We start from the raw sequence: 15,602 nt of genomic DNA, 5'->3' as shown, positions 1-15,602 counted from the left end.
AATTTTTCTACCCTTTCTTTTGAATACTACACCAGTTTGTCGCGGCATAGTGTATTTTTTATAAAAAATCAACAAACACTCAACAAATAGCAATGGCAACAAAGTCAACAAGCAATTATAACAAAATATAACTTAACGATTAATAACGATAGATTTTTCACTGTACGCAAGCGTACTTTTGGGAGCAAGCGGAACGAAGGCGCGGTGCGGGACGCAAGGTTCGACTGATCTACCAATAACGCGCTCGATACGATTTCCCCTGCCGTCGCGCCTCACCCTCACCACCAAAGTGATCTAAAATTCGGTTCTGCGCAGTCAAGGTCATTTGCTCACGATGTTTGCCGGTTACTATAGCAGTAGTTGCTAAAAATTCTCACGTAAATTCAACATTCAGCAGCGTTACTGCATACAATTTACGTAATTTGGAACCAAAACCAAAGTTGAATTAACTATATAACTATTATTATTGTTTCTGAGAATGCATGATAGAACTTGAAGCATCGCTGTCATTGTGATCCAAATTGGGCAATTTTGACTACGCACCGGTCACGGCTAGACGTCTTGAATATCTTTATCCAAGTCCATATCTATTATAAATTACATAATTCATGTCCCTAGGTACTTGCCGAATAAATATAAAACGCTTATCGGAAAGCCTGCTCTCTCGAAACTGGGTCTTTGCTCTTTTTTAAACAGAATCCTTTAGTACTATAATAAAGTCCACTGCAGCCCAGCCTCCAGTCTGTCAGTCAGTCAATGGTCGCTCGGAGCTGTACAATTAAACTTATTTGATTGTAAGCCATTAAATAAATGTTTTTTTTCTAATTGTCGTACTGCGCCTTGGAAAAATCTGGCGAAGGCTATTTCCCGTCTTAATAAAACTTACTCAAAAGAATGGATCAAACCAATCGTAATCAAGTATGATATATATTATTGTATGTAAGTATGAGATATATTTACTGTTGGTAGGACCTCTTGTGAGTCCGCGCAGGTAGTTACCACCACCCCGTCTCTTTCCGCCGTGAAGCAGTAATGCATTTCGGTTTGAAGGGTGGGGTAGCCGTTGTAACTATACTGAGGCCTTAGAACTTATATCTCAAGGTGGTTGGCGCATTTACGTTCTAGATGTCTATGCGCTCCAGTAACCACTTAACACTAGATGGGCTGTCAGCTCGTCTACCCATCTAAGCAATAAAAAAATATTGTAGTTTTCATGATTTTGTGACTTAGCAGAAATTTTGTTGTTCCGATCTTTATAATCGTTCATTTTAAAATCGTTCAAATTATTATTTTTGAAGTGAAACTTCTTTAGGCGCATGAGGGTAAAATTTTTACAGAACGTCACGCAGGTATGCAGCGGAAGTGACATCAAACTACTATTGAAATTAAGTACTTGTCAAATGTCAGTAGTAGTAGTTGTTGTATTTTTCCAACTGGAAAGGCAAATGTATCATACCATACAGCCTAATGTTTTATAATTTTTTTGTGAAAAATGTTAATAGGAATTGAAATGAAATGAAAAGAATTTGGAACATTAATCAAATAGCATAAAATTAAATTAGTTAATTCAATTGGCAAAATATTAGTCATTTACAATTTAGAAATCTAAACACAATGTGACTGTCAACACTGAGGTTTGAGATTGACATTTGACAGACTTTTGGCGGGAACATGTCTTCCTTTTTCCCTTCCTCTAAGTCTCGGAAAAACGCCATAAACCTAAGAGATAGATAGATAAGTCTCGGAAATCTAAAGTTTTAGATTTGTAGAATAAGCAAGACTTATAAATTAGTTCGCCAAAAAAGTTTCACTTCTGACATGTGTACTTTGTACGCACGCACTTTTTTTAACATTTTAACATACTGTGACCCATTGTACTGTCGTTTGTACCTACAATTATAATTGAGATGATATTTAACTTCCTTTCAAATCGTCGATGTTCAGAATTGATAATCACTTTGTTGATACAACTACAATAAATAAATAAATGAATAAACTTTCCTGCGTTACATTTTATTCATCTCCTCGGGCCCCAGCCCGCCCTTCATGCGGCCAATGATCGGAGGCGCTGGCGGAACATTACAAGGAGCAAAATCCTGTCGACATATAATGGTCACGACCCTCAGCAGTGCGGAAACGACGTGAGGCGGGGCCCAGAATTGCTATGCGGATCTTTTTTTACTAAGGCGCAGCAATCGGATAGTATGTGATCCCTACAGGGAGTTTTCTCTAGTTTAGTCGTAAAATCATTTCAGGTACAATTAAGTTCATTCTTATAGACACCAGGAGTTTCATATGCTAGTCAGCTGTTTGATGATCGCCGAATAGCAAGGCATATTTAGGTGTATCGTCTTGCAGATCAAATTGGATCCTAAATTTTCATTTTCGAAATTTCGCGTTAGATTGAATAGTCTAATATAGCCTTATAACAACATGTGGTAAATATTTTGATGCCCATAATATATTACAATGTTTATTGACTACCAACGGAGCAAACACAGCCCTTCGTATCATCCGCCAGGAACTGATTTCAAACAATGATGCAGAACGACATGCCATAAGCTTGTCTTTTAAAAAGTTGTTAAAATATTGTAAAATATTCTAATCAACTTGAACACATTTAAGAAATTAAGATATTCTCAAATGTTTATACTATTTCCGGATTTTCTAATCATGAAAAATACAAGATTAAATAGTACCTGCAGATTATAAAGTACCTATAAATAAATATTTCTATGTTCTGAATTCATTAATCAAACAAAATCTTATCAGTAATTTTGCAACGTTGGAAATAACACGTTAGCATAGTGATGGGTAATTTCATAGTTAGTCGATTTTCTGTTGCGTGAGCAAAATTAAAACTTCAAGGTTTTTTTTATTGCTCAGATTGTCGGACGAGCTCATAGCCCACCTGTTGTTAAGTGGTTACTGGAGCCCATACACATCTACAACGTAAATGCGCCACCCACCTTGAGATATAAGTTCTAAGGTCTCCGTATAGTTACAACGGTGGCCCGCCCTTCAAACCAAAACGCGTCATTGCTTCACGGAAAAAATAGGGGGGGGGGGTGTGGTATCTACCCGTGCGGACTCATAAAAGGTCCTACCACCAGTAAAAAAGTAGCACTACTCATTTCACATTTGTCTTCTAGGATTTACTTTTGATACTGGCTAGTAGGTCAGAAGTAGATAGCTGTGCTTAAGACAAAAAGAAGACTCATAAGTTAATCTGAAGTTCATTTATTCATTGTCTACCTAAAGAAAGCCCTGTGAGCAAATATATTTACAAGGCTGTCTGTTACCTACCATTTTGTGGTTTTTCCAAGGAAAACTACTTCATTTTTTATAATTAGGAACAATGTTAGTAAACTTAATTCCAATGCTGGTTAAATTTTAAAAAATGTTTTATTTTATTTTTTACACATGCACAGTTATCACCGGTTTCAAATTAAAGGGTAATTAAGTAATTACATACAAGCGTAGGTAATTGTTGTTGGAATTTTATCGACACACCCAAAAATGAAAACCCTGTTGTCATTATTATTAGAACCGATAAAAAAAAAGAGGAAACGTTTTTTTTTTTACATAATAAATAAATATGTAAACAAGTGAAGATTAAACATTCCATGAATCTTGTAGGTTTTGCCAGTCGGACCTGCTAGCACCAGAAACAATTACAAAATTTTGCGGGTTGTATTTTTATTAGTATTCTTTTCAAGTCGTTCCTGAAGTCTTGTTAGGTACGTAGCAGGTACGTGTATAATGAAAAATGCTACCTGGCAAAGGTACCTGTGTGCTCAGTGCGAGTTTTTAAACGTTCTCGATAGCGTAAAAGTTAACCCAATTTTGTATGCAGTTTTTTTAATTTTATTGTACACTTGAAAAACTTAACACATAATAACTTGTACATATACACGTACATATTGTCATCTTCTCTTGAAGACACCCAGAGAAGCACTATCACGCCCGGAATGAGGTAGCTAATTTATATTCCATAACCGTGATCCTAAAATCATTATGTTCAATATGTGGTCCACCTAGGTCCTGGTACCAGCTCAGGGGGGATCCCCCTGGATCCGCCCTTGACCCACCTTGAGATATAAGTTCTAAGGTCTCAGAAGTCAGTCGTAAGCATTTGTTGAGTACGTATTTCATTACAAAAATTGGTACCCGCAGGCGGGGATTCGAACACCGGTGCATCGCTAGTTTTTTTTTTTTTTTTTTCCTACCTATGCTGATAGCCTTGAGAGGCTATTTCAGCGTACCCTAGCTTGTGTAGGTGAGCTCGCGGGGCTCAAACCGGAGAATTGCTAACACCGCCCTAGCAAGAGCAGTGCTTCGCAGAATCTACCACCGGATCGGAAGCGCGACCCACTGAGAAGATCCGGCGAGAAACTCAGTGGGCTGTGTCTGTGGGTTAATTCGCTTGTCGAGCCCTTCGTCGCAAGCGACGGGTTCGACGAGGACGGTGACCGGTGCTTGTATTGCCTAAAAGCACCGTTAATGGATCAGGAGGATCCGTGATGACGTGCTTTGGGCGACGTCGACGGTTTACCAATCGGTCTACAGGATCGGGTATGTAATTTCCAGCGGCTACGATGAGAGGGTTCTCATGTCGTGCCGCCTTCTCAAAGTGGCGCAGCGATGCCGACTGTAGATACTTACTGACGGGGTCGAGCTCCAGGTCATCGTGGAGGTCCACGTTCCTCTGGAACCATGGTGCTCCGACGGCTATCCTGCAGAATCGGGATTGTATAACCCGAAGGGGTTTCAAGTTGGTGGGGGCCGCGTGAGCGAACACTACGCTTGCATACGTCATGACGGGGCGTATGCAAGTTTTGTAGAGGGTTACCTTGTTACGGAGGGACAGTTTGCTTCGTCTACAAAGCATTGGGTAGAGTCGTCCTAGTATAAACGCGGCGCGATCGCGTACCGTTTTTACGTGGGGACGGAATGTCATCCCTCTGTCGAGGGTGACGCCTAGGTATTTGACCTTCGAGGCCCACGGTATGGGCTGGTCAAAGAGAGTGATGGGGCTAACGGCGGAGGTGTTTACGCGCCTATTGGGGAGTGGGGTGCTCGAAGTGGTATTCGGGGGGCGACCCCTTTTGAATAGCACCGCTGTGCTTTTCGTGGGGTTAATGTCTATTCGCCATTTCCGGAACCACTGTCCCATGGTGGTTACTGCGATCTGGAGTCGCCGATGGAGCAACGACATCTTCCTACACGAGTAGTAGATAGCCGTGTCATCGGCGAAGAGCGCTAGACGGGTCTCCGGAGACCGGGGAATATCGTTGATATACAAACTAAATAGTAACGGGGAGAGTGCGGAGCCTTGCGGGACTCCGGCAGTCAGATGACGGGGTCGCTAGATACGAATACACCGGTCGTCTTATCCTTTAGGCCATGACTTCAAAAGTTGGAGCAGCGCCCCTAGCGGCAAACGTAGACAAACGATTCCATTCCATACCAATATGAGCTAACTTTTACGCTATCGAGAACGTTAAAAAACTCGCACTAAGCACACTGAACCTATATATAGATGTAATCGCATCAGTATAAATATCTCTTTTTATTTCCCTACCTATGCTGATAGCCTTGAGAGGCTATATCAGCGTTACCCTAGCGTGTAGGTAAGCTCTCAGGGCTCAAACCGGCGGTGTTAATACTGTAACACTGGCCCTAGCAAGAGCAGTGCTTCGCAGAATCTACCACCGGATCGGAAACGCGACCCACTGAGAAGATCCGGCGAGAACCTCAGCGGACTGTGTCTATGGGTTAATTTACCAAGCCCTTTGTCGCAAGCAACGGGTTCGGTGAGGACGATGACCGGTGCTTGAGGTACCTAAAAGCACCGTTAATGGATCGGGAAGATCCGTAATGACGTGTTTAGGGCGACGTCGACTGTTTACCATTCGGTCCACAGGATCGAGTATGGATATCACTGATTGTTTTGCTTAATATTCCACGGGCACATCTGTGTACCTGTGCCAACTTTTATAGTAAATATGTTTGCCGCGCCTAAGAATAAAAGTGGCATCATAATTCTTTTGTTAGGTATCAGTAAATTCTGTTCTAAGGGCTTGCAACGCCTAATTTGATAAAACGCGCAGTCAAAATTATATTAATTCACAATAAAACCTATAAATACTAAACTTATAACGTGTGGATATACCGGCTCCCAAAATTCATGACTCCATATTTTTACGCGTTCGGGGATTACTTACCTAAAATGCACATAGTACAGAAATAAGACAAAACGAAGATCATTATTAGGACTTAAATTAATTCCTAATAAGCTAATAAAAACGAATGCGTACTGTAAAGTTTGTAGGTATTCAATTTTAATAATTGTTTAATTTTTAGCATTCATTGGTTTAGAACATGATTGAGACTTTAAAGTGGCTTGAAACGCTTTCGACGGAACCACAATGAAAAATTAAAACCGAACTAATAGAAGATGTGTATATAAAAAAAAACTTTATTCTACTGAGGCTTATCATTTGGTCTGTTAAATCAACAATGTTTTTCATATGGCATCATTTCAAGAACTTATTGCGAAAACAAAGTATCAAAGAAATATATAACGAAGAGTGTTTTTTTTATAAAATAGTATCATTGACAGAAATAACATATTATTATGAGATAGATGACACAAAATTTACTTCTATTAATATAAACATATTTTAATGAAATTGGGTCTCGTATAGGTGGACTGAAAAAAAAAATCGTTGGAGGGTTGGACGTGCTCACAGCCCACCTGCTGGTAAGTGGTTACGTGAGCCCATAGACATCTACAAAGTAAATGCCGCCACCCACCTTGAGATATATAGATGTATATTGAGAGAGCGTTCTAAGGTTCTAAGGTCAGTATTGTACATATTATCGTCACTTGATATTCCTTGTTAAACAGTCAAATTCAATCTCTTTCCCTATAGTATATCTTAATTCACAAAGTCTCAAACAAAAATAAAGGATTATCATCAAATTCATCACATTTAATTAAACTTAATATTTTTAATATTTTGTTAGCCTTAAATAATCGCTTTATGAGTTTTGCTTGAAGCGCTTTACTTGTAAAAAGTCACCGCGCCACCTGTCCGTCGTGTTCGTCGCTACAACGGCCCTCGGTCGGGCGCGCGTCGTCAAAACAGGCGTCCCCCCGCAGCGGCGCACCCGCCCGACGCGACCCCCGACGTTACCCAGTACGATCGAGCGACACACGCCGCGCGTACTTCTCATCCACATACACAATGCGCCACGCTACGCGACTGTCATGAGGCGAACGCTAACATTTTCCTCAAGTGATCAGTGAAATAATGTAAAACATTGCGTCGTAACTCGCTCGAGCAAGCCGCGGTCTCGCTACCTGCGCGCCCGTCCTCGCACCGGCCGGCAGACGCTGCACGCGACAACGCCAACACAAAAAAAAAAAACTAAAATTCGATGTCAGTGATCGTGAGGATTCCAGTGTCAGTGTAGTGTGTAGTTTTAAAATAGTATGGATAAACGTCGTGCGATGTTCGTATGAGGAAGAAGAGCAACAGGAACATCGTAAGTGTGGAAGAGCTTGGGCTCAGTGTTATTACTGTTGTGTTGGGGCAGAAATGCGGGGTAGTTCGCCCCGGTGCCCGGAGGTTTTAACATACGAGTGGGGCGGCCGCCGCTGAACGAACCACGGAGGTACGGAGGTCTATCCCTCGTATGCTCACTTTTTTTTTTTTTTTAAATTGCAATCGAAACTAAGCAAGACTTTTTTCGTAACCCCTTTTTTGTGCGGCGCATATTTTGGAGGGAATGTTTACGAATCGATATCTTGTAGGTTATGTGCGCCTGGTATTCGTTCGAGTGAGACTGTATAATATTTTTTTTATCACGTGAAAACCAGTTTTGTTGTTTGAATCTCGCTCGAGACATTCGTGTGTAGTAATGATGTTATTTTATTCTATTTTAGAATCCGGCTCGGTGGATTTTTGACCATAAAACTTAACTACGCGGACTCAACTGAATTCTTAGTCACACCGTACAATTATAAATAAACACATCATGTAATCCACTCGGATAATACTTATAAATGCGTTATTAATTTATTTGTGTAACCTCAAAACCGGTTTATCTAAGGTAACGAGAGAGACAGAGAAACCATCGTGATAATTCTCACTCAAACATCATTGGAGCAGTCCAAAAATCAAAATGATCAACCCTATCTTCTAGTAAACTAAATATTATTGTTTACACAACAATATCAATCAACACAACACAACAAAACAAAATTTTATGGTTACATTTCTAAGTCGAGGGATCTGCTTTTTTCTTGTTATTGAGATTTAAATAACGTTCAATCTTTGATAATTCGGTGCTTAGAGCAAAAAAAAGTGATTTTTGTTTTGCTTTTTACGACTTTAAATAATCACTTATGATTGAATGATGATAACACGCGCTTGCCGAATGACCTTTACCCTACCCAAATTAATGTTATTAAAGCAATATATTTATCTACGTAAAACTGCGCGTTGATTGTCTGTAGCGACATGACAGTAGCAATGTCTGGTCATTGTTAATTGATCAAGGTCGCAGATTCCTTTGCCAACGACATGTATGTATACTTTTTAATTCGACACAAAGTATTTAGCTTTTTTTTAATGCTTAGATAGGTGGACGAGCTCACAGCCCACCTGGTGTTAGGTGGTTACTGGAGCCCATAGACATCTACGACCGTAAATGCGCCACCCACCTTGAGATATAAGTTCTAAGGTCTCAGTATAGTTACAACGGCTGCCTCACCCTTCAAACCGAAACGCATTATTGCTTCACGGCATAAATAGGCAGGGTGGTTGTACCTACCCGCGCGGACTCACAAGAGGTCCTTACCACCAGTAATGGAGGATTAGCTGCTGTTTTTGTTTAAAAAAAACACGAATTAAACTGTTATTTGCTAGGTAGACTAGCTCGCGGTCTGTCTGATGTTAGGCGGTCGCCATACCTCATATATTACGTATTTATGGATTATACTGTTTAGAACGGAATCTCATGAGATAGTGAACATTGCATCTCCCTTGAGTGGCAATGCGTCATCAGGTGAGCAGAGTTCGTTTATCGATCTCCGCTGGCTTTTTACAGGTCCATGAGCAGCTCGCTCGAGATCGGTTATTATTCTACTCGACAATGATCGATCTAATCGATGTAAAAATTCTTCGCCAATTTACGACGAAGCAACAATGAGAATAATCTTGATAAAATTGATAAAGACAATTGATAATTACAATAAATTCACGTGTTTTGTTAAGAAATACGATAAAAGAGCGAATGTTTTAGCGACACCTGTCAACAGGGAAATATTGTTTTGACTGACTTTAATTCAAACAAATGCTTTAATATCCAATGCTAATGTCAAACGAATTATTTGATAATGGAGGAGGGAAGGAAGCGAAGGTGAACAGAAAAAAACAAATTGCTATCTGAAGATCTGCCGTCTGTCGAGAAGGACTGTAGAAATTGTTAATAATATATATTAAGGATAGGTAAATGTATGTATAAATGTAGGATTAGTAATAACGGAACATACTCATACTCAACTCATATGAGTGAGAGAAAAATATAAGAAAAGGGAAAAGAGAATGGACCGGAAAAAGGAAGATGGCGGAGACGGTTAAAATGAGCAAGGCCTAATGTAAATTGTAATAAAGAAGATTTTGGAATAAAAGTGTAACAGTGGAATAATTTTGTTTTGTCCGCCACGATCCTCATTCTACATATTATATAATAAAAAAATTGTGTGCAAAAGCCTTTACATACATTAGGCTCTTCAAGCACCGGTCACCGTTCTCATCGACTCCGACGAAGAGTTCGACCTGTGAACTAGCCCATAGACACAGCCCGCTGAGTTTCTCGCTGGATTTTCTGAGTGGGTCGCGATTCCGATCCGGTGGTAGATTAAGCGAAGCACTGCTCTTGCTAGGGCCAGTGTTAGCAATTCTCTCAGGTTGAGTCCGTGAGCTCACCCACCCGTCCGGGCGTAGCTGGAATAGCCTCCTAGGCTACCAGCGGTTAGGTAGCGAAAAAATGGGTCTGGTGTGACTCGGTCGCTGCGCCGTCGAACTCCAACAAATTAATAAAGGAACAAAAAAAAAACTTCCTACACGGAACCCGAAATTAGAGAATATCATCATCATTCTCCTGCCCTTCTCCCAATCACCTGGGGTCGGCACAACATATTTTCTCCTTCCATACTCCTCTATCATATACCAACCATTTCTTCGCTCACTCCCCTCTTACACATATCGTCTTTCACGCAATCCATCCATTTCTTCTTAGGTCTACCTCTTCTTCTATATCCTTCCAGATTCATAGTTGATACTCTCTTACCAACCTCATTTTCATTTCATCTCATCACATGTCCATACCATCCCAAACGCGCCCTTCTCAGCTCAGGTGCCACTTTCAGACTTCCTCTAACATATTCATTCCGTATTCTATCCATTCTCGTTACTCCACACATCCATCGCAACATCCGCATCTCTGCTGCATGCAATCGCCTTTCTGCCTGCCAAAACTTACAACAACATGAGAGGGAATAAAAAGAAGAGCACCGAAATTAGAGAATATGTACATTGAATACATGGCGGCACTGAAAATTTCGGGAATTAACGAAGTGACACAGCATTACTATTTAAAAATATATTTATTGCTTTTCGAAGTATTCTCCACGAAATTTGACACATTTTTCCATACGATGGAACCAATCATTGAAGCAACCATTCCATTCGGAAGTTGGGGTCTCCAAAATGGCCGTTTTGTAGGCGTCCACAGCTTCTTCAGGTGATGAAAATCTCTGTCTACGCAATTTATTCTTTATTTTAGGGAAAGTATAGAAATCATTAGGGCTTAGGTCGGGGCTGTACTGCGGATGGTCTAATAATTCTATGTTTTCTTGCTCTAAAAACTCTTTTATTCTGTGCGCGGTGTGAGAACTTGCATTGTCGTGATGGAGGTTGATGCGGCGGTTGCAGTTCTCTTTACGAAGTTCAGAAACGACCTGTGGCAAACAAATGCTAGCATACCATTCTGCATTAACCGTTCTTTGTCCCTCAAGAGGAATAGTCGTAACATGGCCGGTTTTGGAGACAAACGTGGCCACCATTTTTTTTGCAACACTCCGTGAACGAACAATTTTTGTTGGCTTTAACTCATTTTCGAACACCCAAACTCGTGACTGGTTTTTTGTTTCGGGTTCGTACGCGTATATCCAGGATTCGTCACCTGATACAATGTTGTATACAGCATTTGAGGATCCTGCGTGGAATCTTTCGAGAGTTCTGACGCACCAAGGAACGCGAGCCGCTTTTTGCTCTTCACAGAGCGAATGCGGTATCCATCGGGAAAACAACTTTTTTACACCTAATTAATTGTTCATGCAAAATTATTTGTATTTGATTCATGCCAATGTCTAAAGTTGCCTGAATTTCGCGGTATGTCACATGTCGATCTTCCTCAATCAGCTTACGCACAGCATCAACGTTTTCTTGGGTGACTGCAGTTTTTGGACGACCTTGACGGGGATCATCACTGAGCTTGACACGTAACTCAGCAAACCAGCGATAAATTGTGGTTTTGGATGGGGCTTCATCACCAAATGCAGAAATCATCCGGTCAACACACTGTTTTTGTGTTAAACCACTTCGAAAGTCATAATAAATCATCGCTCTTGAATTTTCTCGAGTCAATTCCATTTTTTCAACGACTAAACAAGTTTGACAAAACCTCGTGACAAGACCGAGAATCTTCTCTTAAATAAATAAATGGTATTCGATTTTTAAAACCAAGGAGTTTTCAATTAAAAAGATTTTAATATGACAGGAACAGTGGAAATATTCCATTCCCGATACTTTTAGTGCAGCCCTCGTATACCGGTACAGTTTTGGTTTCAAATCTAAAACTTTTTCTTCGCGCGTTCTGACGCTATAGCATTCAATTCTAACACAAACTCCTTGTGCGTAACTAGAGTGGAACTATAGTCCAGCCGCTAAAATGGGGCTTTCCTGGTGGTATGGGCAGAATCGATAATAAAGTTACGAAAACTTAAAAGCGCCACTAAAGGCCCGTTAGAATTTATTTTGCTTTGATTTGGTATAAAGTGACGAAATGGTTGTCACCGTGACAATTTGGGGTACATGTTGTAATTTCCCGGTAATTTTGATTAGTCTGTAGCATTCATTAGCTGATGAACTGTAGCAGGATATAATAGCCCGCTTGTTAAGGCAATATATTCTTGTTTTTTTTAAAAACCAATATACGGATAGATTATCGAAACATCACTAGTATGGTGAGTCCGGAAGGATAAAGAATTCGAGTCAGACTTACCCTTTTCACGACCTTAATAGATAGACGGCTTAGTTGTCAGTTATTACCGTCGCACATTGACATTGGCAATGTCAGTGGCACGGCCGAGCAGCTATCTACTGTTGAGCGCACTGCTCAAGTATAGTTTGAAGAACAACGTGTCATAGCACTCGGGAAACACCGCGGAGGGGAGCTCAATCCAGACCATTTTTACTGGTGGTAGGACCTCTTGTGAGGCCGCGCGAGTAGGTACCACCACCGTGCCTATTTCTGCCGTGAAGCAGTAATGCGTTTCGGTTTGAGGGTGGGGCAGCCGTTGTAACTATACTGAGACCTTAGAAACCAGGAGGACTGTGAACTCGTCCACCCACCCAAGCAATGCTCTGAGGGATTGTTTGAGATAATCTCCTTTTTATCATCGCACCTCCCGCCATCGGAGCAGAGTTCATCCATATTATCTGGAGCCACTGCGTTCATCGACTGTGCGTTTCCAGAGGTCTTTTTCGCCACGCATCATCCGGCTATAGAATGAGCTCCCCTCCACGGTGTTTCTCGAGCGCTATAACATGTCCTTCTTCAAACGAGGCTTGTGGAGAGTATTAAGTGGTAGGCAGCGACTTGGCTCTGCCCCTGGCATTTCTGAAGTCCATGGGTGACGGTAACCACTCACCATTAGGTGGGCCGTATGCTAGTCTGCCTACAAGGGCAACAAAAAAAAAACAATAAAAAAAAGACCCGAATGGTATGATGACCAAAATGATGACGAATGATTAAGAATATCATGGCGTTTGTTTATTGTTGATTGAAGTTTGAAAATGTTTTAATTGGCTTGACCTTGACCGTGGATGGTGGATGGATGTAGGCAGCGCAGGACCGATCCTTGTGAGGCTTGAGGGAGATCTATATCCAGTACTGGACGTGTGTGGTGGGCTGTGAGCTCGTCCACCTATCTAAGCAATAAAAAAAAAAACAAAAAAAAACTCCAACTTCGTGTGTCAAAGCGAGTGGCGACGTTTACGTTTTGATGTCCATGGACTCCGTTCGCTTATCTTCAAGAAAAAAGCCTTGAATAATCGGCAAGGTGATATTCTACAGCAGGTGGACATATCGCCCGTACAAATATCCATCTGCCCACACACCAGGTGTAAATTTATGCCCTCCAAATAAATTCTGATAAGTAAAAATACACCGAAATAATTAAACAATTAAGATCTTAATACAAAAACGTTTCTTCAGAAAGAACCAATCAAGGATCCAAGTCATATTGATCGATCAGAGTGTATCCTTTAACTTCTGTGTTTCTATGCTTCCCTGGTACCTACTTAGCAGATGTTTTTGAGTATGTCACGACTATCTTCTGTGTTTCTATGCTTCCCTGGTAATTTAGATGGATGTTTTTGATAATGTCATGGCTAACTTCAGTGTTTCTATACTTCCCTGGTACACCTACTTAGAAGATGTTTTTGAGTATGTCGCGACTATCTTCTCTGTGTTTCTATGCTTCCATGGTACTTAGCAGATGGTTTTTCAGTATGTCGCAACTATCTTCCGTGTTTCTATGCTTCCCTGGTACTTAGCAGATGTTTTTGATTATGTCGCAGCTAACCTCTGTGTTTTCTATGCTTCCCTGGTACTTAGCAGATGTTTTTAATTTATTTATTGCATAGAGCGTGAACGTGTTCACCGCCCTTCTATCTAAAAGTGAATACCGAAGCTCATCATCATTATCATCATCATCAGAGACTGATATATATGAACGCAAAATATGTTTTTAGTACCAACATCCAAACATCTAAGTCTTTTCCAGCGCTCAGCTGATGTCTTCTAAGTTTCAATTATGCTTTCCTAGCACTTAGCGGATGTTTTTAATTATGTCGCGGCTAAATTACTTGTGCGTGTCTATGACTCCCTGGTACTTGCTGATGCTTTTGATTTATTTATAGCTTAGATAAATGAACGCGTACACGGCTCACCTGGTAATGAGTGGTTACCGGAGCTCACAGATCACACAAAGCAACGCCACCGCTTTGAGACATGAGACTTTGAACCTCAATTATATTGTACAACAACTATCCCGCTCCTTAAATCGTAATTTATGGCCGCCTCAAAAAGACCGGATTGATTGTGATACCGGTTAAAATGTAATAAATGTTTATTATATTCGCTTATTAACTACGAATCTTTGTAATTCTTCTTCTTCTTCTGAGTCGGTCTCTTCATTGCTGAAGGTCGTGTCTAATTTGAAATGTTGACCACAATGCTTCCCCACCTTCTCCTGTCCTCGGCGGTCTATATAGCCTCGGTTATTGGCAGACCGACATTCCCGATCCTGCGGACCGAATGGAAAGCAGTCGACGTCACCCAAATCACGTCCTTTCGGATCCTTTCGATCCACTAACGGTGCTTTTAGGTACCACAAGCACCGGTCATCGTTCTCATCGAACCTGTCGCTTGCGACGAAGGGCTCGGCGAGTGAATTAACTCTCAGACACAGCCCACTGAGTTACTCGCCGGATCTTCTCAGTGGATCGCGTTTCCGATCCGGTGGTAGATTCTGCGAAGCGCGGCTCTTGCTAGGGTTCGTGTTAGCAACGACGTCAGGTTTGAGCCCCGTGAGCTCATCTACAAGCTCGGCGAATCTAGTATAACCCGTCGAGGTTACTGGAATAGATAGGAAAAAAAATGCAGACCGGTGAGTGTCTTTACTAGATCAGACCAGCGGGTAGGTGAGCGTCCGCGTGATCTTCTCCCGTCAACCTGACCTGCCATCGCCTCCTTAAAGTTACCGGGGCTTCTACGAGCGATGTGACCTAAGTAAGTGAGAATACGTTGGAAGCAGATAGGGAACAGCCTTGTGGCAATACCAAGCTCCTTCAGAATGGATAAGTTGATTCGGCGTGCTGGCCACGGAATTCGCAACATCCACCTTTTTTTTGTTTTTTTTTACTGCTTAGATGGGTGGACGAGCTCACGATGACCTAGTGTTAAGTGGTTACTGGAGCCCATAGACATCTACGACGTAAATGCGCCACCCATCTTGAGATATAAGTTCTAAGGTCTCAAGTATAGTTACAACAGCTGCCGCACCCTTCAAACAGAAACGCATTACTGCTTCACGGCAGAAATAGGCAGAGCGGTAGTACCTACCCGTGCGGACTCACAAAAGGTCCTACCACCAGTAAAACATCACATTCCAAAAGCGTCGATCTTTGCCCTCTCACTTCGTCTTATCGTCCAGGATTCTGCGCTAGGAAAATTGAGAA

At 41.3% G+C, this 15,602-nt stretch overlaps 1 protein-coding gene and 1 long non-coding RNA gene across 3 annotated transcripts in view; one reads left to right on the top strand and one right to left on the bottom strand.

Moving 5' to 3' along the window:
- Positions 1-15,602, bottom strand: part of LOC149500065 (uncharacterized) — a 159,098-nt gene that overhangs the window by 27,725 nt on the left and 115,771 nt on the right. The window lies entirely within an intron of this gene.
- Chi (LIM domain-binding protein 2 Chi) overlaps positions 7,123-15,602 on the top strand; it is a 72,616-nt gene continuing 64,136 nt past the window's right edge. The window contains exon 1 of one of the 2 annotated variants that reach the window (XM_028174921.2): positions 7,123-7,554. In XM_028174921.2, coding sequence (XP_028030722.1) covers positions 7,528-7,554 — 27 coding nt within the window. In that variant the 5' untranslated portion in view covers positions 7,123-7,527. Of the gene's footprint in view, positions 7,684-15,602 lie in introns of both variants that reach the window. The other variant, XM_028174922.2, reaches the window with a different exon arrangement.

The sequence above is a fragment of the Bombyx mandarina genome, chromosome 24, assembly GCF_030267445.1.
Source record: "Bombyx mandarina strain Sakado chromosome 24, ASM3026744v2".
In the NCBI taxonomy this organism is placed as follows: domain Eukaryota; kingdom Metazoa; phylum Arthropoda; class Insecta; order Lepidoptera; family Bombycidae; genus Bombyx; species Bombyx mandarina.
The sequence above is the reverse complement of the archived record's forward strand: the minus strand, read 5'-3'. Positions and strand labels throughout refer to the sequence as shown.